Source organism: Neofelis nebulosa, chromosome 1, assembly GCF_028018385.1.
Source record: "Neofelis nebulosa isolate mNeoNeb1 chromosome 1, mNeoNeb1.pri, whole genome shotgun sequence".
Lineage (NCBI taxonomy): Eukaryota > Metazoa > Chordata > Mammalia > Carnivora > Felidae > Neofelis > Neofelis nebulosa.
In genome coordinates this window covers 224,932,112-224,957,897 of record NC_080782.1, presented here as the reverse complement: position 1 = coordinate 224,957,897, position 25,786 = coordinate 224,932,112, and the positions used below count along the sequence as shown (strand labels likewise).

Genomic DNA, 25,786 nt, shown 5'->3' with positions numbered 1-25,786 from the left:
GAACTCAATAACTGACGTTAAAAGTACACTAACAGGGAATAAGCAGCACACTGAAGGAAGCAGAAGAATGGATCAGTGACCTGGAGGACAGAGTAATGGAAACCAACCAAGCTGAACAGGATGAAGAAAAAAGACTAATAAAAAATGAGAATATATTAAGGGAAATCAATGATACCATCAAGCATAATAATATTCACATTGTAGGGATCCTAGAAGGAGAAGAGAGAGACAAGGGGGCAGAAAATGTATTTGAAGAAGTAATAGCTGAAACTTCCCACATCCTGGAAAGGACACAGATATCCAGATCCAGAAGGCACAGAGAGTCCCCAACAAAATCAACCCAAGGAGGTCCACACCAAGACACATAGTAATTAAAGTGGCAAAAAGTAGTGAGAAAGAGAATTTTAAAAGCAGCAAGTCGGGCGCCTGGGTGGCTCAGTTGGTTAAGCATCCGACTTCAGCTCAGATCATGATCTCCTTGTCAGTGAGTTCAAGCCCCACATTGGGCTCTGGGCTGACAGCTTAGAGCCTGGAGCCCGCCTCAGATTCTGTGTTCTCCCTCTCTCTCTGCCCCTCGCCCACTCATGCTCTGTCTCTTTCTGTCTCTGAAAAATGAATAAACATTCAAAAAAAGAAAGAAAGCAAAAGAGGGGCACTTGGGCAGCTCAGTCAGTTAAGCATCTGACTCTTGATCTCAGCTCAGGTCATGATCTCACTGTTCATGCGTTTGAGCCCCGTATCGAGCTTTCTGCTGACAGCATGGAGCCTGCTTGAGATTCTCTCCCTCTCCTTCTCTATTCCTCCCCAACTTGTTCTCTCTCTCTCTCAAAATAAATAAATAAACTTTAAAAAATAAAACATAAATAAAAGCTTGCTGCTTTTATTCAGCTGATTTTTCAGCAGAAACTTTGCAGGCCAGAAGGGAGTGGCTTGATCTATTCAAAGTGCTGGAAAGGAAAAACCCACAGCCAAGAATACTCTATCCAGCAAGGCTATCATTCAGAATAGAAGGAGAGAGAGTTTCCCAGACAAGTAGAAGATAAAGGAGTTTACAACCAGCAAACCATCCCTACAAGAAATGCTGAAGGGTACTTTTTGAGTGGAAAGGAAAGACCATAAGCAGGAGTAAGAAAAGTCAGAAGCACAAAAGCAATGAAATTAAGCGTGTCTATAAAAATCACTCAAAGGATTCACAACATAAAAGAATGTAGAGTATGGCACAGTGTACCTAAAACATGGGAGGGGGAGAGGAGCACAAATTTAGTGCTGTTAGAATGACAAACTTAAGTGACCATAAACTTAACATAGACGGCTCTATACATAAAATGTTATGTATAAACCTAATGGTAGCCACAAATAAAAAACCAGTAACAGGTATGCAAAAAATAAAGAGAAAGGAATCCAAGTATGTCACTAAAGAAAGCAAACTAACTGTGTGAGAAGAGAGCAAGAGAAGAAAGGAACAGAGAAGAACTACAAAAACAACAACAACAAACAAGTAACAAAATGGCAGTAAGTACATACCTGTCAATAATTACTTTGAATTTAAATGGACTAAATGCTCCAATAAAAAGACATGGGGTGACAAAATGGATAAAAAGCAAGACCCAGCTGTATTCTGCTTATAAGAGATTTATGTCAGAACTAAAAATATGTGGAAATAAGGTTGATGGAAAAGAACGTTTCTAAAAAAATAAATAAATAAAAAAGAATGAAAAACACATGCAAATTGAAAGTGAAGGGATGGAGGCAAATGGAAGTGAAAAGAAAGCCAGGGTAGCAATACTCACATTGGACAAAATAGATTTTAAAAACAAACACTATAACAAGAGACAAATAAGGGCACTATATCATCATAAAGGGAACAATCCAACAAGAAGATATAATAATTGTAAATATTTATGCACCCAGCATGGAAGCACCCAAATACATAAAGCAGTTAATAACAAACAAAGAAAGTAATCTATAGTAATACAATAATAGTAGGGGACTTTACCATCCCACTTACACTGATGGACATATGATCCAAACAGAAGATCAGGAAGGGATGGATGGCTTTGGACACATTGGACCTAACATATATTCAGAATGTTCCACCCTCAAACAGTGGAATACACATTCTTTTCAGGTGCACATGGAACATTTTCCGGGATAGATCATATATTAGGCCACAAAACAATCTCAATAAATTCAGAAAGACTGATGTTGTAGCATCCATCTTTTCTGACCAACACACTATGAAACTAGAATCAACCACAAGAAGGAATCTGTAAAGAGCACAAATACATGGAGGTTAAATAACACGCTATTAAACCATAAATGGGTCAACCAAAAATCAAAGAGGAAATCAAGAAATGCATGGAGACAAATGAAAATAAAAACACAATGGTCCAAAATCTTTGGGTTGCAGCAAAAGCTGTCCTAAGAGGGAAGTGTATAGCAATAGAGGTCTACCTGAAGAAGCAAGAAAAATCTCAAATGAATAACCTAAACTTCCACCTAAAGAACCTAGAAAAAGAAGAGCAAGCAAAACCCCAAACCAGTAGAAGGAAGTAAATAATAAATATTAGAGCAGAAATAAACAAAATAGGAACTAAAAAACAATAGAACAGATCAATGAAACTAGGACCTGTTTATTTGAAAAACATCAACAAAATTGATAAACCTTTAGCCAGACTCATCAAAGGGAGAGAGACAGACAGACAGAAAAAGAGAGAGAGAGAGAGCTCAAATAAATAAAATCACAAATGAAAGAGGAGAAATAATCACCAATACTCTAGAAATACAAAGGGTTATAAGAGATTATGAAAAATTGTATGTGAACAAATTGGACAACTTAGATGAAATGCATAAATTCTTAGAAATATATAACTTCCCAAATCTGAATCAGGAAGAAACACAATATGTTTACTTGATTACCAGTAATGAAGTTGAATCAGTATCCAAAAACTTCCAACAAAGTCCAGGACCAGATGGCACCACAGGTGAATTCTACTAAACATTTAAAGAAGAGCATGCCTATTCTTCTCAAACTATTCCAAAAATAAGAAGAGGAAGGAAATTGGGAAATTTATTTATTCTATGAGGCCAATATTACCCTGATACCAAAACCAGACAAAGGGGCTACAAAAAAAAAAAAAAAAGATAACTATGGGCTAATATCTCTGATGAACACAGATGCAAAAATCCTCAACAACATGTTAGCAAACTGAATCCAATACATCAAAAAAATCATTCACTATGATCAAGTGGAATTTATACTTGGGATGCAAGTGTGGATCGATATTCACAAATCAATTGACATGATACATCACATCAATAAAGAAAAGATAAAAACCATATGATCATTTCAACAGATGTAGAAAAAACATTTGACCAAGTACAATATCCACGCATGATAAAAACCCTCAACAAAGTAGGTTTAGAGGGAACATACCTCAACATATTAAAGGCCATATGTGAAAAACACATAGCTAACATACACAATGGTAAAAAACTGAGAGCTTTTCCCCTAAGATCAGGAACAAGACAAGCATGCCTACTCATCACTCTTATTCAACATAGTACTGGAAGTCCTAGCTACAGCAGACAAGAAATAAAAGGCATCCAAACTGGTTAGGAAGAAGTAAAACTCTTTGCAGGTGACATGATACTATATATAGAAAACCCTAAAGACTTCACCAAAAAACTACTAGAACTGATATGTTCAGTAAGATTGCAGAATACAAAATCAACATACAGAAATTCATTGCATTTCTATACATTACTAATGAAGTAGCAGAAAGAGAGATTAAGAAGAGAGTGCCATTTATAATTGTACTAGAAATAATAATATACCTTGAAATAAACTTAATCAAGGAGGGGAAAGACCTGTACTCAGAAAACTATAAAACACTGATGAAAGAAATTGAAGACGACACAAACAAATGTAAAGGCAGCCCATGCTCATGAATTGAAGACTAAATATTGTTAAAATGTCCATATTACCCAAAAGCAATTCATAGATTAAATGTAATCCCTGTCAACATATATACCATTTTTCACACAACTAGGAAAAAACAGTTCTAAAATTTGTATGAAACCACAAAAGACCCCTAAATAACCTAAGCAATCTTGAAAAAGAATGTGTCACAATCCTAGATTTCAAGATATACTACAAAGGTGTAGTAATCAAACAGTATGGTACTGGCACAAAAGGACAAACATAGACCAATAGAACAGAATAGAGGGCCCAGAAATAAACTCACAGATATAGGGCCAATTAAGCTAGGATGAAGGAAACAAGACTGTGCAATGGGAAAAAGTGTTTTCAATAGATGGCTTTGGGAAAACTGGACAGATACATGTGAAAGAATGAAACTGGACCACTTTCTTATACCATACACAAAAATAAACTAAAAATGAATTAAAGATCCAAATGTGAGACCTGAAACCATGAAACTGCTTGAAGAAAACATTGGCAGAAAGCTCTTTGACATCAGCCATAGCAACATCTTCCTAGATATGTGTCCTCAAGCAAGGGAAACAAAAACAAAAATAAACTTTTGGGACTACACCAAAATAAACTTTTGCACAACGAAGGAAACCATCAACAAAATGAAAAGCCAACCCACTGAATGGGAGAAGATATTTGCAAATGTCACATCTGATAAGGTGTTAATATCCAAAATATGTAAATAACTTACACAACTCAATACCAACCACCTCCCCCAAATAATTTGATTTAAAAAGAGGCAGAGAATCTGAATAAACACTTTTCCAAAGACATACAGATGGTCAACAGACACATGAAAAGATGTTCTACATCACTAATCATCAGGTTAATGCAAATCAAAATCATAATTAGATATAACCTTATACTTATCAAAATGGCTAGAATTAAAAAGAAATAACAAGTGTTGGTGAGGATGTGGAGAAAAGGGAAACTTTGTGTACTGTTGGTGAGAATGTAAATTGGTGTAGCCACCACAGAAAACAGTATGGAGGTTCCTCAAAACAGAATTCCTTAAAATTCCTTAGGTTCCTTAAAAAGAGAACTGGCATATGATCCAGTAATTTTGCTACTTGGTATTTACCCAAAGAACACAAAAACACTAATTCAAAAAGATGTATTCACACCCCTGGTCACTGAAGCATTATTTGCAATAGCCAAGGTATGGAAGCAATCCAAGTGCCCATAAATAGATGAACAGATAAATAAGAGGTGGCATATATACACAATGGAATAGTACTCAGCCATAAAAAGGATGAGGTCATACCATTTGTGACAACATGGAGGGACCTAGAGGGTGTTCTGCTGAATGGGAGAAATCAGGGGAAGACAAACACCTATTATTTCAGTTAAATGTGGACTGTAAAAAACAAAAAGCAGAAACAGACCTATAAATACAAAAAACAAAGTGGTCATTGCCAAAGGGAAGGGAGTGAGGCTTTGGGTAAAATGGGTGAAGGGGAGTGGGAGATACAGACTTCCAGTTATGGAATGAATAAGTCAAGGGGATGAAAGGTACAGCACAGGGAATACAGTCAATTGCATCGTAAAGCAATGTCAAAGGTATCACGAAAGCATTGCATAGTGATGGACCGGTAGCTACACTTGTTGGGAGTATAGCATCATGTATGGACTTGTCGAATTAGTATGTTGTACACCTGAAACTACTGTAACATATTGTATCAACTATACTTTAATAAAAACTTTTTTTACATAAAAAATTACAGTTGTGTGGTATAAAGAACTCAGAAACAGTCCCAAACTTCTATCAAAACTTGGTACATGACTAAGAAGGGGTTATAAGTCAATGAGGGAATAAATGAGCCTGCTATATATGGGGTAAGGACAACTGTCTGTCCGTATGAACAAAAACACCTCCCTCCCCAAATCTCAATTAGATTAGAGGCCTAAGTGTAAAAAATAAAACTTTAATATTTTATAAGTAATAGAATACCTTCACTAACTCAGTGTACAGCCTGGATTTCTTAAACATGACAAAAAGCACAAACCACATACACACACACACACACACACACACACACACACACACACACAAACACACACACTGATAAATTTCACTACATGCAAAATTATATTTATTTTTTTAATTGTATTTAAATCCAAGCTAATTAACATAGTGTAGAATGGTTTCTGTGACAAAATAAATCATAATCAAGTTAAAAGACACAGTGGGAGGAGATATTTATAATATAAACTACTAATAAAAAACAGCATCCATTTTTTACGGCCGAGTAATATTCCATTGCATGTGTATGTATACACACACATACACCCCCCCACATCTCCTTTGTCCATTCGTCAATAGATGAATATCTATTGATGGACATTTGGCTTGCTTCTAGATCTTGGCTATTGTACATAATGCTGCAATGTATATAGGGGTCCATGGGTCTTTTCAAACTAGTGTTTTTATTTTAACATTGTGTGTCAACTATACTAAAAAATTAGCATCCGCTTTAAAGTAGTCTCATAAATCAATAGTAAAATATTCTGACTATCATGATACTACTGGTAATGTATAGGCACCAACCACCAAGAAGAGAGCAAAATCAATATGAATGAAAACTTGAAAAAAAGAGGCTACTCTGGTGCCTGCCACCTGAATACCAGCCCCCAAGCAAATCCTAAAGGAAAGTCAATGAAAGACATGTGAACACAGAACAGTTTTAAGTCCCCTCTCAGAAAAAATTTAAACATGAAATTTGAAATGAATGTTTATCCTTCAAGCAGGGAATTAGCTTTAATTAAAAGAAAACAGAAGCCAGTTGCATGCATGAGAGATAATATTTTAGGTTGAGCTACGTGAAATGACCATTTTTGTAAATAAAAGATGGTCAAAAACTGGCAATTCCATACGGTTCCACCTATGGTCTTCATTTCTCCGTGGTATGATAAATTACATATCCAGAATATTTCAACCTATGGAACTAAAGACAGAATCTACCTACTAATTAATGGGCTTGAAATAAGTTTTCAGGTAAGACTAAAACTTGATTCTACTCAATTATATAAGGAGTTTTATTTTATTTTATTTTATTTTATTTTATTTTATTATTTTTTACTTTTTAAGGCAGTTTTAAAGTATTGTGCTTTCCTGGAATACAATAAAAAACTGTTTTGTAGCCCACCAAAAATGTAATTCTTTGTCAAAAATTATAAAATATGCTTAGATGATTATTAAAGCCTAAAGCTGAATGAGAGAAAAATCTAACTCGACTTAAATTGATTGAATTTACAAAAGTTTTTTTTCCATTTTACCTCACCAAAATCAACTTCTTTGTATCTCTATGCTATAAAAATTCCACTGATTTTTGGTTTCTGAAATAGCATCACTGTTGGCTCCTTAACTTTAAAAGGTTCTCACAAAATTTAAGAACAATCTTCAATAAAAGTGTTCTGAGTTTCTAAAATTAAACACGTTTTTATTTTCATATTTTGGCAAATCAAAAATGAAGAAACGCAAGCAGTCAGAAACAAGAAAAAAATATGCTCAATCTTCCTTACTTCTGTTATTCCTATTTTCTTCCCTTCCTTAGTCTTTACCGTCCATCCTCCCTCCTTCCTCTTTCCTTTGCTTCCTTCAGTCTTGAAGCTAACATCAACAAATGTTAATATCTGGGATGCCTATGGGGCGCCTGGGTGGCTCAGTAGGTTAATCCTCCGACTTCGGCTCAGGTCATGACCTCCTGGTTTACGGGTTCGAACCCCACGTCAGGCTCTCTGCTGACAACTCAGAGCCTGGAGCCTGCTTCGGAGTCTGTGTCTCCCTCTCTCTCTGCCCCTCCCCCTTCATGCTCTGTCTCTCTCTCTCCTTCAAAAATAAATAAACATCAAAAAAATAAAGTTAAAAAAAATAACTGGGGTGCCTGGGTGGCTCAGTCAATTAAGCATCTGACTTCAGCTCAGGTCATGATCCCATAGTTCATGAGTTTGAGCCCCACATTGGCCTCTGTGATGACAGCTCAGAGCTTGGAGCCTGCTTCGGATTCTGTGTCTCCCTCTCCCTCTCTCTCTGCCTCTCCCCCACTCACACTCTGTCTCTGTTTCTCTCTCAAAAAATAAATAATAAATATTTTTTAAAAATTATTAAATATGTTAATAACTATTAATACTAATTAACAGCAGTATATATCTTGTTCTTGTACTTTAATGCATTAACATTTAGAAAAAGAGAAATTTTAGAAATTTAGAAAAAAGAGAGTTTTTACCTTTGCCTCCCTTACAGTGAATTGCTATGATGTTTTCGTCATCTTGAGCCATCCACTCATCTACTTCTTTGGTGAATGCCAACATCTCACTGATTTCAAATGCAAAATTTTTAGTTGAATTAAAATACACCCCCAAATCAAGGCCAGGGTATTTAGCTTTCTTTTGACAGCCAACTTGGCATAAAACTTACCTTAGTGTGGGGACATTGTGATCATCAATCATGATTCTCCGGACCCTGTAATGGAAGTACTTAGGATCATAGTCTCTTTCACCTACAAGAAATGATGCATGGGTCATGTTTCTATGCCTAATAACATAGTAAAGGATCAAGTTATGAATAAGTCGTACTTTTGTATTATAAATTCCTTATCCACCTTTAAAAGGTTTCTGACTGGCTCTTGCTGCTGTAAGAATGTTAAGAGTCTGAAAAACAGAGATAGTAGTGGTTTGTCCACCTTGAGTAACCTAAGCACAACTTATTTGGGTTTAACAGACCTTACTTTTAATTCTCTATCAGGCTATTCATGTTATCATAGGGTAGACAGACACCACAGAGCAGAAGCAAAAGTGGCCAACCCGAGTGCTTGCCTCCTGGAAATGTCTATTTAATATACAGGAAGAGGAAAAGTCAAGAGAGGCAGAGTAGTAAACTGGGATATAATCTGCTTTCTACAGGGTTTTGCTCTTTGGGCGTATTTCCCCTTGTTTGTTGACTACTTGCATTTTTTTTTAATTTGGGCGTTGCTCTCCTCGTACCCCCCTCCTAGTGAATTAGAAATGTATTCGTTGAATTGCCTGTCTTCAAAACACGAGCTGGCAGGAAAAATAGAAGTATCTTCCTAAACCTAATACTATTAGGGCAGATTCTACCTCCCATGGCTCTGCCTCCACTCAAGCCTCCTGCCTCCCTCACCAGGGCATGTATGCCGTTGATCGGTCTTTTCCTACCAAATAGAGCCAGTGCAACACAGAGATTTTCAAACTCACTTTCCACCGCCACCAAATACTTATGATTAAATGACATGTAAAAGCAGAATCATCTTCTTTTATGCAGTGATCTGCTTTCCGTTGATGGTAGCAAACTATCTGACTATGTACATACTGCATAGATTATAGACTTGATAGTGGTCTTGATGTTTGGTATCCAGGAACCGCACAACTTCCTAGAAAAAATAGGCACACATGTTATATAAATGCACATGGCACCAGCATAAACCATTCCTTAGGAGGAAGCTGAAATGGTCATAACCTTTTTTTTTCTTTTGAAGTTTATTTATTTATTTTGAGAGAGAGAGAGCACAAGAGGGGGGTAGGAGCAGAGAAAGAGGGAGAGGGAGAGAGGGGGAGAGAGAGAGAGAGAGAGAGAGAGGGAATCCCAAGCAGGCTCTGCACTAAGAGTGCACAAGGGGCTAAAACTCATGAACTGTGAGATCATGACCTGAGCCAAAAAAAGCAGTTGGATGCTTAACCGACTGAGGCACCCAGGTGCCCTTGGTCATTACCTTTTATTCACTTGTCCCTCACTTGGCAGCTTTTAGGGGAGATTTAGGGAATATAAGAGTATGTAAATTCCAAGTCCCATCTCATCCACTGATGGTTTTCAAATAGCCTACAAAGTTGTGCTTGACTACTCTGATTAACCTCTACTATAAATGTACACTGGGGCACCTGGGTGGCTCAGTCGGTTAAGCGTCTGACTTCGGCTCAGGTCATGATCTCGCGGTATGTGAGTTCGAGCCCCGCGTTGGGCTCTGTGCTGACTGCTCAGAGCCTGGAGCCTGTTTCAGATTCTGTGTCTCCCTCTCTCTCTCTGACCCTCCCCCATTCATGCTCTGTCTCTCTCTGTCTCAAAAATAAATAAAAACGTTAAAAAAAATTTATAAATGCACACTGTTTAAAGCTACCAGAGAAAGTAAACTGGCTTTAAGTAAATTTGTTCTGAATTATAAATTCACAGTAATATATGGTTCTTATTTTCTGAATAGGTTTTTTTAGATAATGAGTTGGACATTATAATTTATGTATGCACTGTTTAAATGAATACATAAATGCAAAAATGTACAGTATGATTGTGTGTGATATGCATGACACTGGACATGTGTGATATACATGATGTGATATTGTATGATTATGGTATTATATGCATGATAGAAAAATAAATATTTTTATTATATTAAATTTTAGTTAAGTGGTGGCAATATGGAGATTTTTGGGGGGTCATCTGTGTTTTCATATTTTCTAAAATGAATACACATGTGTGCATATGTGCATATATGTATATAGACACAAATTTGTGCATATATGTGTAACTTTTCAAATAGACATTATTTAAAATGGTTACTATCACCATACTAATACAATATTCCAGCAAATTTATCCATCTGAAATACACACATGTGCATGTCTCTGTACAACAAAAGGACTATAAAAAAGCTCAAAAATTGAGGACTATAGTACCCTGAGCAATGTTTACTGGCTTCGTATTGGGGAAAAGACAAATTAAGATATCAAACTGATCAATTGGTTAAATTGTCAGGAGGAAATAGTAAGTCAAAAAGATAAACGCTTCAAGTCTGCATAATACTGGAACGGGGGGGGGGGACTAAATAGACTCATACACATCAAAAATTCATGAGCTCCTTTACACCAAAATAAAATCCAGATTGATTAAGGAATATAAAGAAACACAAATATCTCTAAGAAATTTAAGCGAATATTAACCAGTTCTTTGGATAAGAAAAAGCACTGTTAAATCAGTGGAAGATCAACAGACAACAGATTTAGGTTTGACTTTATAAAAATTTGAAATTTCTATTTTAAAAAAATGTTGCAGTACAACAAACATTAATAGGGGAGAATACTTTTCAGATAAAAAATTGCGTGAAGGGGGACTATGCCTAGTATTATCTATACATTAGTTATACTAGTATAAACTAGTAACTTATAATAACAATTTAAATAGTATTCTGTCAACCTATAGACAAGTGGATCTAGGACATAAATAAAATCATAAAAGAGAAAATCTAACTGTGTAACAACCTACCTAGATAAATATTCAGCCTCACCAATAAAGAAGTCTAAAACAACAATAAAATCCCATTTTCACCCATGAAATTAGCCGTTTCATTATTTTTTTTAACGTTTATTTATTTTTGAGACAGAGAGAGACAGAGCATGAACGGGGGAGGGGCAGAGAGAGAGACACACAGAATCCGAAACAGGCTCCAGGCTCTGAGCCGTCAGCACAGAGCCCGATGTGGGGCTCGAACCCACGGACCGCGAGATTGTGACCTGAGCCGAAGTCGGACGCTTAACCGACTGAGCCACCCAGGCGCCCCTAGCCTTTTCCTTTTTAATGACAAAATCCAATGCTGGCAAAGAGGGCATGAAAATAAAACATTTGATTCATTGTTAACACAATCCCTTGGATTTGGCAATATATTTTGAGAACCCTAAAAATACTCAATACTCCATAACCAGGTCACTTTACTCCTAGGAATCTATCCAGAAAAGGTTTTACGTCTTTGTGTCTTTATGCCTCTGTTGTGGCATTAGTAATATTGGTGACACCTAAATACCCAATATTCGAGGTTGATTACAGCACCAATGAAATATAATGCAACCATTAGAATACCGTCTTGCCCTTCATTCCTTCAACAAGTAAATATGTCACAGTGGTTACTTTATGTGCAACCTTCTTTAGTATACCCACACTTAACGATAGTATTTTATTTTTTATGAAAAAATTAATATGCCTGGATGGCTAAGCCTTGGGACTTAAAAAAATCACCTTCATAGTTCTCTATATGTCTAAAAAAAACTCAAGAATTTGAGTTTTTTCCAAGAGTCCATTCTTGACTCAATACATAGACAATTTATTGCTGTGTTTTCTGATTTAAATAGTTTATCTGAGGACTCCAAATACCTCTTAAACTAATTAGCTGAATAGAGACAAAAAGCATATAAAAGAAAGTTCAACTCTGCCAAGAAGCACATTTTTTTTAAAAATTTCAAGTTTTTAAATTCTAGTTAGTTAACATATACGATAAAATTGGTTGCAGATGTAGAATTTAGTGATTTACCACTGACATATAACACTCAGTGTTCATCACAAGTACCCTCCTTAATACTCATCAACAATTTAGCCCACCCCCCCACCCCCACCCCCCCCACCCCACCCCCACCCCCGGCTCCATCAACCCTCGGTTTGTTCTCTGTAGTTAAGTCTCTCTTATGGTTGGTTTGCTTCTGTCTCTTTTTTCCCCTTCCCCTCTGCTCATCTCTTTTGTTCCTTAAATTCCACCTATGAGTGAAATCACATGGTATTTGTCTTTCTCTAAATTATTTTTGCTTCGAATACACTCTAGTGTCATTCATGTCATTGCAAATATCAAGATTTCATTCTTTTTGATGGTTGAGTAATATCACAGTGTGTGTGTGTGTGTGTGTGTGTGTGTGTGTGTGTGTGTGTGTGTGTACACACATGTATATCTTCTTTATCCATTCATTGGCCAATGGATTTTTTGGTTCTTTCCACAATTTGGCTATTGTTGATAATGATGCTATAAACATCGGGGTGCCTGTGCCCTTTCAAACCAGTATTTTTGTATCCTTTGGGTAAATATGTGGTAGCACAATTGCTGTGTCATAGGGTAGCTCTGGTTTTAACTTTTTGAGGAAGAAACTACATTTTTGAGGATAGATGGATAGTTTCCATCCTCAAACAGAATAAAGAATATCCAACTGAACCCAGGTCAAAAACTAAAAGATAACTAAGTTTTTTAGGACTGTAGGTAATGTAGATCTCCTTTTTCTCAATAGCTCAGCCTTTGCATGGGTTTACTAAATTTACAATTCCTGAAACTCTTCCTTGGGATGTGAAAGCGAAAAATGCTGTCTACTCTTTGAAAGCCTTTTTGTAACAAAAAGGCTTTGGGTATCCTGAATGTGCCAAACCCTTCTCTCTGGTGTGTTCACACAATATTAACTCAAATATTACCTAAACAGAACACCTTAGACCAGAAGCCTATTGTCTACCTTAGCATTTTCCTTGATTTGGAGATGAAGGTACACCCTCATTGCTAGAATGTGGTGGCAGCAGTGGCCAGGCTGTTGACATTCCCATGAGAGTGCTTGCTTCTTCATTCCCACATATGTACAATCCTTGCTACTTCTAGGCAACACTTGACATTTCTGTTAGTAAATTTACCACTTATGAAATTCCACTGTTTGCTCTGCATATTACTATTCACTGTTGTTAACACTATAATTCTGCAAATGTATTCTCTCTTAAGAGCGAAGGGGAACCACATGATTGCTTAGCATTCTGTCGGGAGTTAATTATGCCAAGATCTGAATCTTGCACTCTTTAGTCAGACTTGAGTTAGATTAGTTTGCAGATGCTTTTATCTTAAAAATGACAAAGGCATCCTCTGTGCAGGATTTGTGTTGTTATCATTGAACACGCAAGCACTGAAGCTGTTCCATTGCTGAATTCTCAGTCTGCCGAGGTAGCTGAACTAATAGCTCAGACATGAGCCTGCATTCTGGCAAAAAGAGGGGGCAAAATACTCATATGAAGTCAAATGCTCTACCTCTGAGCCATATCCCATAAATATTCATATGGATAGTAGATATGCTTTTGGGGTGGTTCATGATTTATGGATTTTATGAAAACTGATGATATATTACCTCTTCTTCATATATGTTGATTGAAAATGATAAAAAGATCATGACTTACTAGAATGTCATCAATATCCTATGGAGATAACACTCTAATAATGGAAAAAAAATCAATAGTCTAGAGACCACCCTAGAAACCAAGAGTAATGTCTTTGCTTTGACTTACAAGCTAATGAAGTTTGTGGCTTTTTAACACCCTAGCTAATATTGAATGTTGCTAAATTTATATTTATCACCACCAAATCGACAAAAGAAAAGTGAACCAATTTAGACGAGTTATAATTAATTCACAGTCATCACCTCAACTTACTGAAAAGCAATATTGGCAAAGAATGCTTTATTCCTAGACATAGATTCTGGAAATTTGAGGATGACTGTCTTGAAGTGACATGATCCATCCAATGGGTACTGGTCAAATTACTCCAAAACTATTCCCATATGGGAAGAATAAAGTAGTTTATCCTTTCATTCAACAGAGGTTTAGAAAATTTTTCAAAATTGGCAAAGTAGTAGAATCATGTCTTATTCATAAACAGCATAACATAGATAAGATAGAGTTCACACTCTCCTCAAGACCTTTTTGAACATTTACAAATGGATTTTATTCGACTGCCCCAATCTCAAGACTATAAATATGTACTAGTTATTGTTTGAAACATTTTTGCATGTATAGAAGAGTTTCCATGCCTTAGGATAAGGTAGAATGATTTCATTTATTGTCCAAATACTTTGTCCTTCCCTGCATCTGCCTTGTACTGCCCTTGCTCTCCAACATTGTGCTCTACCACATGAGTTGGTTTAGTCAGTGGAATGCCACAATGCAGGAACTTGCAAAAGCCTTTTGCAAGATTCCGCTCCAGCTCTTATCTTTTGCCATCACATAAGAACACACCCAGGCTAGCCTAATGGAGGATGAAATTATGTGGAGCAGATATGAGGTACCCCAGGTACGGTCATTGTAGACCAGCTGATAAGGAAAATTGAGATTCCATTCCAAGGTGGTGATATAAGAAGACCCTGAACTCATCTTCTCCATGGACCATATTTATACATACTAATAAAATAATTCCTCTTGCAGAACTGAGGGCTGACTGAACAGCTTCCGCACAACAAAAGGTAGACAAATCACACAGAGAACAGCAAGAAAGAGGGAGACACAGTAATGATGCTGTAAACTGTGGGTCCAAGAAGAGATTCATCTGCCCTGGGGCACAGAAAAAAGCCATAGTTTAAACAGGCAACTAGAATATAAAACATCTAGCCCTAGAATTCTGCCAAATGATGGGGGAACTCCTAGAAATCTCTCTGGATTGGACAGGCTGTTCCGTGTCATGGTTTATGTCCCCTCTTCACCTTGGTAGTGTGGATAGGAGCGGGGTCTGGATACACAAGCTGCTGATTTTTCAGCAGAAACTTTGCAGTCCAGAAGGGAGTGGCATGATATATTCAAAGTGCTGAAAGGAAAAAACCTGCAACTAAGAATACTCCACCAGCAAGGCTTTCATTCAGAACTGAAGGAGAGATAGAGTTTCTCAGTCAAAGCAAAAGGAGTTCATCACCACTAAACCAGCCCTATAAGAAATGTTAAAGGGACTTTTTAAAGTGGAAACAAAAAGGCCATAATTAGAAGAAAATTATAAATAAAAAGATATAAAATATGACAACATATACATAAAACATGGAGGAAGGAGTAAAAAAATTCCTTTAGAATATGTTAGAACTTAAATAATCATCAACTTAATATAGACGGTTATATACTTAAAATGTTATATACAAACTTCATGGTAAACACAAACCTAAAACCTATAATAGATACACAAAAAAAGAGAGCCAAGCATAACACTACAGAAAGTCATAAACTGAAGGAAAGAGAGGAAGAAGAAATAACAGAGAAGAACTATAAAAACAACCAGAAAACAATAAAAATGCCATTAAGTACACACTGAAAATAATTATTTTAACCGTAAATGGTCTAGGGGTGCCTGGGTGGCACAGTTAGTTAAGTGTCAAACTCTTGATCTCTGCTGAGGTCATGATCTCACAGTTTGTGAGTTCAAGCCTGGCATCTGACTGTGCGCTCATGGCATGGAGCCTGCATGGGATTCTGTCTCTCCTCTCTGCCCCTGCCTCACTTGTGCTTTCTCTCTCTCTCTCAAAATAAATAAATAAACTTAAAAACAATTTTTTAAAATGTAAATTGTCTAAATGCTCCAATCAAGAGGCATAGGGTGGCAGAATGGATGAAAAACGAGACTCATATATATTTTGCCTACAAGATACTCACTTCAGATATAAGGATACACTCAGACTGAAAGTGAATGGATGGAAAAGATATTTCATGCAAAAGGAAGTGGGAGAAAAATCCACAGTAGCAACATTTACATCGCAAAGTTGACCTTAAAGACTAACAAGAGACGAAGAAAGGCATTGCATAATGATAAAGGAGTCAGTTGAACAAGATGACATAACAATTATAAATATCTATGTACCCAATAATGGAGAACCTAAATACATAAAGCAAGTTTTAACAGACATAGAGGAAGAAAGAGTAATAAAATGATAGGAGACTTTAACTCAGCACTTACATCACTCTAGTAGATTATATAGGCAGAATATCAATAAGAAAACAGTATTTTTGAACAACACATTAGGTCAGATGGACCTAACAGATAAATACAGAACATGCCATACAAATACAACACAACACATATTCTTTTTATATGCACACAGAACATTCTCCAGGATAGATCACATAGTAGGCTATAAAACAAGTCTCAATAAATTTAAAAATATTGAACCATATCATATATCTTTTCTAATCACAATGGGATGAAATAGAAATCAATCATAAGAAAAAAATTGGAAAACCAAATAGGTGGAAGCTAAGCAACATGCCACTAAACAACAAATGAGTTGACAAGAAAAACAAAAACCAAAGTTAAACATACATGGAAACAAATGAAAATGAAAATGAAAATACAATGGTCTAAAATCTTTGAAGGGCACCTGGGTGGCTCATTCAGTTAAGCATCTGACTTCGGCTCGGGTCATGATCTCACAGTTCATGGGTGCAAGCCCACACATCGGGCTCAGGGCTGACAGCTAAGAGTCTGGAGCCTGCTTCTGATTCTGTGTCTCCCTCTCTCTCTGCCCCTCCCTTTCTTGTACTTTCTCTCTCTGTCTCTCTCAAAAAAAAAAACGAACATTAAAAAAATTTTTTAATAAATAAAATTTTTGAGACCTAGAGAAAATAGTCCTAATGGGGAATATTTATAGAGATACCAGCTGACCTGAAGAAATAAGAAAAACTTCAGTTTAAACTTACCTAAAGAAACTAGAAAAAGAAAAATAAAGCCCAATACTAGTAGATGGAAGGATTTAATAAAAATCAGAACAGAGGGGCACCTGGGTAGATCAGTCAGTTAAGTGTCTGGCTCTTGATTTCAGCTCAGGTCATGATCTCACATTTGTGAGATCAAGCCCCATCTCTGGTTCCACACTGGATGTGGAGTGTACTTGAGATCTTGAGATTCTCTCTTCCCCTCCCTCTGCCCCTTCCCTACTCATGCCTTTTTTGTTTTTTTTTAGAGAAAATCATAGCAAAAATGAATTAAATAGTCTTAAAGAATAGAAAAGGTCAATGAAATGAAGAGCTGATTCTTTCAAAATGTAAAAAAAAAAAAAAATCAATTAATTTTTAGTCAGACTGATCAAGAAAAAAAAAAGGAACCAAATGAAACTAGAAACAAAAGAGGTAACAAAAAACACCACAGAGATACAAAGGATTATAAGCAAGTACTACAAAAAATTATATGCCAACAAATTGGATAACCTAGAAAAAATAAATGAACTCCTAGAAACGTACAATTTTCCTAAACTGAATCAGGAAGAAATATGAATTTGAAAACCAAATTACTACTAACAAAATTGAACTCTTAATCAAAAAACTCCCAACAAACAAAATTCCAGGACCAGATAGATTCACAGGTGAATTTACCAAATATTTAAAGAAAAGTTAATACCAATTCTCTTTAATCTATTACAAAAAATATCAAAGCAAGGAGAGCTTTGAACTACATTCTATGAGGCCAGCATTACCCTGGTACCAAAACCAGAGACATTATAAGAAAGAAAGAAGGAAGGAAAGAAAGCTACAGAACAATATCACATAGAACATAGAAGCAAAAATTCTCAACAAAATATTATCAAACCACGTTCAATAATACGGTAAAAGGATCATCTACCTTGATCAAGTGGGATATATTCTGGAGTTGCAAGGATGGCTCAATATTCGCAAATCAATCACTGTGATATACCAAGTCAACAAAATGAAGTATAAAAATTATATGATCATCTTGGTAGGTACAGAAAAATCATGTGACAAAATTCAACTTTCATTCATGATAAAACTAAAAAAAATGGGTTTAGAGAGCACATAACTCAACATAATAAAGGTCATATATGACAAACATACATAGTGGTGAAAAACTGAGAATTTTTCCTCTAAGATCAGAAATGAGATAGGGATGTCTACTCTCACCACTTTTATTCAACATACTAGTTACTAGAAGCTCTAGCCACAGCAATAAGACAAAGAAAAAAAAAGCATCCAAATTGGTAAGGAAGAAGTTACTGTCACTATTTGCAGATGATATGATACTACACATAGAAAATCCTAAATACCCTACCAAAAAGCTATTAGTATGTATGAATTCAGTGAAGTTGCAAGATGCAAAATTAATACATAGAAAGCTATTATGTTTTTGTACACTAATAATGAAATAGCAGAAAGAGAAAACAATTCTATTGATAATTGCACCAAAAAGAATACCTAAAACTATACTTAAAAAAGGAGGTGAAGGATCTGTTTTCTGAAAACTATAAAACGCTGATGAGGGCGCCTGGGTGGCTCAGTCAGTTAAGCATCCGACTTCGGCTCAGGTCATGATCTCACAGTTTGTGGGTTCAAGCCCCATGTTGGGCTGTCTGCTGTCAGCACAGAACCTGTTTCAGATCCTCTGTCTCCCTCTTTCTCTGTCCCTCCCCTGCTAGAGCTCTCAATCTCTATCAAAAATAAATAAACATTTAAAAAAAACACTGATGAAACAAATTGAAGAAAAAAGGAGTAAGTGAAAAGATATTCCAGGCTCATAGATTGGAATAATTAATCTTGTTAAAATGTCCATACTCCCCAAAGCAGTCTACAGATTCAATGCAATACCTATCAAAACACCAACAGCATCATTCACAGAACTAGAACAAATAATCCTAAAATCTGTATGGAACCATGAAGATCCCCAAAAGCCAAAGGAACCTTGAGAAAAAAGAACAAATCTGGAGGTATCACAATCCTGTATTTGAAGATACACTACAAAGCTGTTGTAATCAAAATAGTATTGTGCTAGCACAAAAATAGACACATAGACAAATGGAACAGAATAAAGAGCCCAGAAATAAATCCACACCTATAGGGACAATTGATCTGGGCAAAAGGAGGCAAGAATATACACTGAGGAAAAGACAGTCTCTTCAATAGGTGGTACTGACAAAATTGGACAGCTACAAGCAAAAGAATGCAATGACCACTTTCTTACACCATACACAAAAATAAACACACTGGATTAAAGACCTAAATGTGAGATCTGAAACCATAAAACCCCTTGTAGAAAACATAGGCAATATGCTCTTTGACATCAACTATAACAATATCTTTCTAGATATGTGTCCTCAGGCAAGGGAAACACAAGCAAATATAAACCATTGGGATTACTCCCAAACAAGAAGCGTTCGCATGGTGAAGGAAATCAGCAACAAAACAAAAAAGCAAGCTACTGAATAGAAGAAGACACTTGCAAATGAAATATCTGATAAGGGGTTAATATCCAAAATACATTAAGAACTTACACAACTCAACACCAAAAAAATAAATGATTCAATTGAAAATGGGAAGAAAACATGAACATTTTTCAAAGACCAATAGATGACCATTCAGATGGCCAACAGACACATGAAAGATGCCGAACATCACTTATCATCAGGGAAATCAAAACCACAATGAGATATTTACACCCGTCAGAATAGCTAAAATCAAAATGACAAGAAATAACAAGTATTGATGAGGATGTAGAGAAAAAGGAACCCTTGAGCACTGGTGATAGGAATGCAAATTGGTACAGCCACTGTGGAAAAAAGTATAGAGGTTCCTCAAAAAATTAAAAACAAAATTACTGTATGATCCAGTAATTTCACTACTGGGTTACCTAAAGAAAACAAAAACACTAATTCAAAAAGATTATCTGTACCTCTATGTTTATTTCAGCATTATTCATAATAGCTAAGATGTGGAAGAAACCCAAGTGTCCATCAACAGATGAATGAATAAACAAGAGGTTGTACACCCACACCCACCCACACACACACACACACACACACACACCCACACACACACGATACTACTGAGCCATAAAAAAGAATGAGATCTTGCCATTTGCAACAACACAGATGAACCTAGAGGGTATTTTGCTTAGTCAAAGTCAGACTGAGAAAAACAAACACCATATGATTTTACTTGTGTTTTGAATCTAAAAACAAAACAAACAAACAAAAAGCAGAGCCAGACCCATAAATACAGAGAACAAATTGATGTTTCCCAGAGGAGAGAGGAGTGTGGGGATGGACAAAATACATGAAGGCAAGTGGGAGATACAGGCCTCCAGTTATGGAATGAGTAAGACATATGGATAAAAGGCACAGCATAGGGAATATAGTCAATGGTATAATAGTGTTTTATGGTGACAGATGGTAACTACCCTTGTGGTGAGCACAGCATAACATATAGACTTTTCAAATCACTATGCTGTATACCTGAAACTAATGTGACATTGTATGTCAACTACACATGAGTAAAAAAAGAAAGAGGTGCCTGGGTAGGTCAGTCAGTTGAGCACCCAACTCTTATTTTCAGCTCAGTCATGATCTCATGGTTGTGATATTGAGACCCGCAATGCGCTCTGCACAGGATACGGAGCCTGCTTAAGATTCTCTCTCTCCCTCTCCCTCTGTTCCCAGCTGCCCCCACTTGCTTGCTTGCTCTCTCTCTCAAAACAAAACAAAACAAAACCAAAACAAAACAAAAAGAATGGAAAATTGAAGGTCAATATCTCTCATTAACATATACAAAAAGTTGTACATAAAATATTAGCCAATAGAAAGTAGTGATAAGTAAATAATATATTAAGACCAAAGGGGAGCTTATTCTAGGAATAAAAAAGGTTGGCTTTACATTTGAAAATACCAGAATAACAGAGAAAAACCTTTCATTATCTCCATACACATAGAAAAAGTATCTGACACGTTCACCAATTCATGATTCAACTTCGAGCAGACTAGAAATAAATAAAACTTTCTTAATCTGGTAAAGAACATGTACAAAAGACTTCTGTAAAACATCATTTTAATAGCGGAATTTCTAATTCTTTCCATTTAAGTTTGGGAACAAGGAATGGTATCTGCTCTTAGTACGAGTCAACATTACAAGTGGAGGTCCTAGACAATTCAATAAAGAAAGAAAAAAACTAAAAGTATACTAAGAAAGTAATTTGACATGATTATATACATAAAAAATTCAAGGAATATATAAATTATTAAAATGAATCCATGAATTAACATTTTGCGATCTTTTATTTCTATTTTTAACTTTTAATTCCATTGTAATTAACAAAGTGTTATATTGGTTGCAGGTGTATAAATAGTAATTCAACAGTTCCATAATTCTCAGTGTTCATCAGGATAAGAGTACTCTTAATCTTCCTTACCTATTTTACCCATCTCCCCACTTGCCTCCCCTCTGGTAACAACCTGTATTCTCTGTACTAGCTCCATCCATGTTGTTACAAATGGTGAGATTTCATTCTTTTTTATGGCTGTACAACATTCCATTACATACCCATATATATCCATATCTATCCATTCATCTATTGATGGTCATGAGTTGCTTCCATAGTTTGGCTATTGTAAATAATGCTGCAATAAACATACGGGTGCACGTATGATTTCAAATTAGTATTTTTGTATTCTTTGAGTAAATACCCAGTAGTGTGATTCCTGGATCATAGAATATGTTTACTTTTAATTTTTTGAGGAATCTCCATACTGTTTTTCAGAGTGGCTGTCCCAGTGTGCATTCCCACCAACAGTGCAAAAGGGTTCCCCTTTCTCTGCATCCTTGCCAACATCTGTAGTTGTTATTTTTAGCCATTCTGACAGGTGTGAGGTATTATCTCATTATGGTTTGGATTTGTATTTCTCTGATGAGTGATGTTGAGCATTTTTTCACGTGTCTGTAAGCCATCTGGATGTCTTCTTTGAAAAAATGTCTATTCATGTCTTCTTCCCATTTCATCACTGGATTATTTGTTTTTTGGGTGTTGAGTTTGGTAAGTTCTTTATAGATTTTGGATACTAGCCCTTTATCAGATGTGTCATCTCCAAATATCTTCTCCCATTCCCATAGGCTGCCTTTTAGTTTTGTTGATTGTTTTGTTCATTGTGCAGAAGACTTTATCTTGATGAAGTCTTAGTTCGTTTTTGCTTTTGTTTCCCTTGCCTCCAGAGACATGTCTAGTAAGAAGATGCTGCAGCTGAGGTCAAAGAGGTTGCTGCCTGTTATCTCCTCTTGGATTTTGATGGTTTCCTGTCTTACATTTAGGTCTTTCATCCATTTTGAATTTATATTTGTGTATGGTGTAAAAAAAGTGGTCCATTTTCATTCTTCTTTATGTTGCTGTCCAGTTTTCTCAACACCATTTATTGAAGAGATTTTCTTCCCATTGGATATTCTTTCCTGCTTTGTTGAAGATTAATTGATCATATAGTTGTGGGCCCATTTCTGGGTATTCTGTCCTGTTCCATTGATCTATTTTGTGCCAGTATACTGTTTTGATGACCACAGCTTTGCAATGTAGCTTAAAATCCAGAATCATGATACCTCCAGCTTTGCTTTTCTTCTTCAGGTCTGTTTTGGCTATCTGGGGTCTTTTGTGGCGCCATACAAATTTTAGGATTGTTTGTTCTAGATCTACGAAAAATACTGGTAGTATTTTGATAGGTATTGCATTAAATGTGTAGATTGCTTGGGGTAGTATAAACATTTTCACAATGTTTGTTCTTCTAATCCATGAGCATGAAATGTTTTTCCATTTCTTTGTGTCCTCTTTCAATTTCTTTCATAAGAGTTCTATAGTTCTCAGAGTACAGCTCTTTTACCTCTTTGGTTAGGTTTATTTGTAAGTGTCTTATTGTTTTTGGTGCAATTGTAAATGGGATTGACTCCTTGATTTCTTCTTCTGTTGCATCATTATCGGTGTACAGAAATGCAACAGATTTCTGTACATTGATTTTATATCCTGTGACTTTGTTGAATTCATGTATTAGTTCTAGCAATTTTTTGGTGGAGTCTTTCAGATTTTCCACGTAGAGTATCATGTCATCTGCGAAGAGTGAAAGTCTGTCTTCTTTCTTGCCAACTTGAATGCCTTTTATTTCTTTTTGTTGTCTGATTGCTGAGGCTAAGACTTCCAGTACTATGTTAAATTGTAATGGTGAGAATGGATATCCCTGTCTTGTTTCTGACCTTAGAGGAAAAGCTCTCACAGTTTTTCCCCACTGAGGATATTAGCTGTGGGTCTTTTGTATATGGCCTTTATGATGAGGTATGGTCCATCTATACCTATTTTGTTGTGGTTTTTTTTTTCTTATCAAGAATGGATATTGTATTTGTCAAATGTTTTTTCTGCATCTATTGAGAGGATCATATGGTACTTATCATTTCTTTTATTAATGTGGTATATCATGTTGATTGATTTGCAAATATTGAACTACTCTGCAGCCTAGGAATATATCCCGCTCGATCATGGTGAATAATTCTTTTAATGTACTGTTTGATTCAACTTGCTAGCATCTTGTTGAGAATGTTTGCATTCATGTTCATCAGGGATTATTGCCCTGTAATTCTCCTTTTTAGTGGGGTCTTTGTCTGGTTTTGCAATCAAGGTAATGCTGGCCTTGTAGGAGAGAGTTTGGAAGTTTTCCTTCCACTTCTATTTTTTGGAACAGTTTGAGAAGAATGGGTATTAACTCTTCTTACTCTAGTAGAATTCCCCTGGGAAGCCATCCAGCCCTGGACTTTTGTTTATTAGGAGTTTTGATTACTGATTCAATTTCTTTGCTGGTTTTGGGTCTGTTCAAATTTTCTATTTCTTCCTGTTTTAGTTTTGGTAACTTGTATGTTTCTAGACATTTGTCCATTTTTTCCACATTGCACAGTTTGTTGGCATATAATTTTTCATAATATTTTCTTATAATTGTATTTTTTGTGGCGTTGGTTGTGATCTCTTCTCTTTCATTTGTGATTTTATTTACTTGGGTCCTTTCTCTTTTCTTTTTGATAAGTCTGGCTTGGGATTATCAATTTTGTTAATTCTTTCAAAGAACCCGCTCTTAGTTTTGTTGATCTGTTTCTGCTTTGTTTCTCTATTATTTATTTCTGTTCTAATCTTTATTATTTCCCCTGATGGCTTTGGGCTTTATTTGCTGTTCCTTTCCTAGCTCCTTAGGTGTAAGGTTAGATTGTGTATTTCAGAGTTTTCCTGCTTCTTGAGGTAGACCTGTATGGTAATAGACTTCCCTCTTAGGACCACCTTTGCTGCATCCCAAAGGTTTTGGACTGCTGTGTTTTCATTTTCATTTGCTTGCATGTATTTTTTTTCTTCTTTAATTTCCTGGTTAACACATTAATTGTTTAGTAGGTCATTCTTTAACTTCCAAGTATTTGTGATCTTCCCAAATTTTTTCTTGTGGTTGACTTCAAGTGTCATACAGCATTGTACTCTGGAAATATGCATGGTATGATCTCAATCTTTTTGTACAAAAAGGGCTGATTTGTGACCCAGTATGTGATCTATTCTGGAGAATGTTCCATGTTCACTCAAAAAGAATGTCTATTCCGCTGCTTTAAGATGAAATATTCCAATTAGATCTGTTAAATCTGTCTGGTCATTGTGTCACTCAAAGCCATGGTTTCCTTATTGATTTTCTGCTTAGATGAGCTGTCCATGCTGTATTAATGGGGTATTAATGTTCCCTACTTGTATTATTATCAAGGGGTTTATGTTATTAATTGATTTATATATTTGGGTGTTGCAAGTTGGGGGCACCAATATTTACAATCGTTAATCTTCTTGATAGACCCCTTAATTGTGATATAATACCTTTCTTTATCTCTAGTTACAGTCTTTGGTTTAAAATCTAATTTGATATAAGTATAACTACTCCAGCTTTCTTTTGATGTCTATTAGCATGACATATGGTTCTCCATTCCCTTTCAATCTCCAAACGTTTTTAGGTCTAAAATGAGTCTCTTGTAGGCAGCATATAGATGGGTCTTGTTTTTTTAGTCATTCTGATACTCTATGTCTTCTGATTGGAGAATTTAGTCCATTTACATTTAGAGTGACTATTGAAAGATATGAATTTAGGGCCACTGTGTTGCCTATAGGGTTGGTGTTTCTGGTGACATTCTCTGGTGTTTCTGGTCTTTGTTGTTTTTGGTCTTTTTTTTTCTCTAAAGAGTCCCTTGAATATTTCTTGCAGGGCTGGTTTAGTGCTTACAAACTCCTTTAGTTTTTGTCTGGGAAACTCTATCTTTCCTTCTATTCTAAATGACAGCCTTGCTGGATGAAGTATTCTTGGCTGCAGAGTTTTCCCATTTAGCATACTGAATATATCATGCCACTCCATTCTGGCCTGTCAAGTTTCTATGAACATATCTGCTGTAAACCTGATCTGTTTTCCCTTATAGGTTAAGGACTTTTTTCCCCTCGCTGC

The 25,786-nt window shown here is 36.0% G+C and overlaps 1 protein-coding gene across 4 annotated transcripts in view; it reads right to left on the bottom strand.

The window, feature by feature from the left end:
- The window catches only part of LOC131486637 (phosphatidylinositol 3,4,5-trisphosphate 3-phosphatase TPTE2-like), a 166,476-nt gene that overhangs the window by 53,041 nt on the left and 87,649 nt on the right, over nt 1–25,786 (bottom strand). For all 4 annotated transcript variants that reach the window (XM_058686548.1, XM_058686554.1, XM_058686542.1 and 1 more), the window contains 3 exons: nt 9,324–9,384; nt 8,412–8,493; nt 8,221–8,309 (listed from right to left, as the gene is read on the bottom strand). In XM_058686548.1, coding sequence (XP_058542531.1) covers nt 8,221–8,309; nt 8,412–8,493; nt 9,324–9,384 — 232 coding nt within the window. The remainder of the gene's footprint in view (nt 1–8,220; nt 8,310–8,411; nt 8,494–9,323; nt 9,385–25,786) is intronic.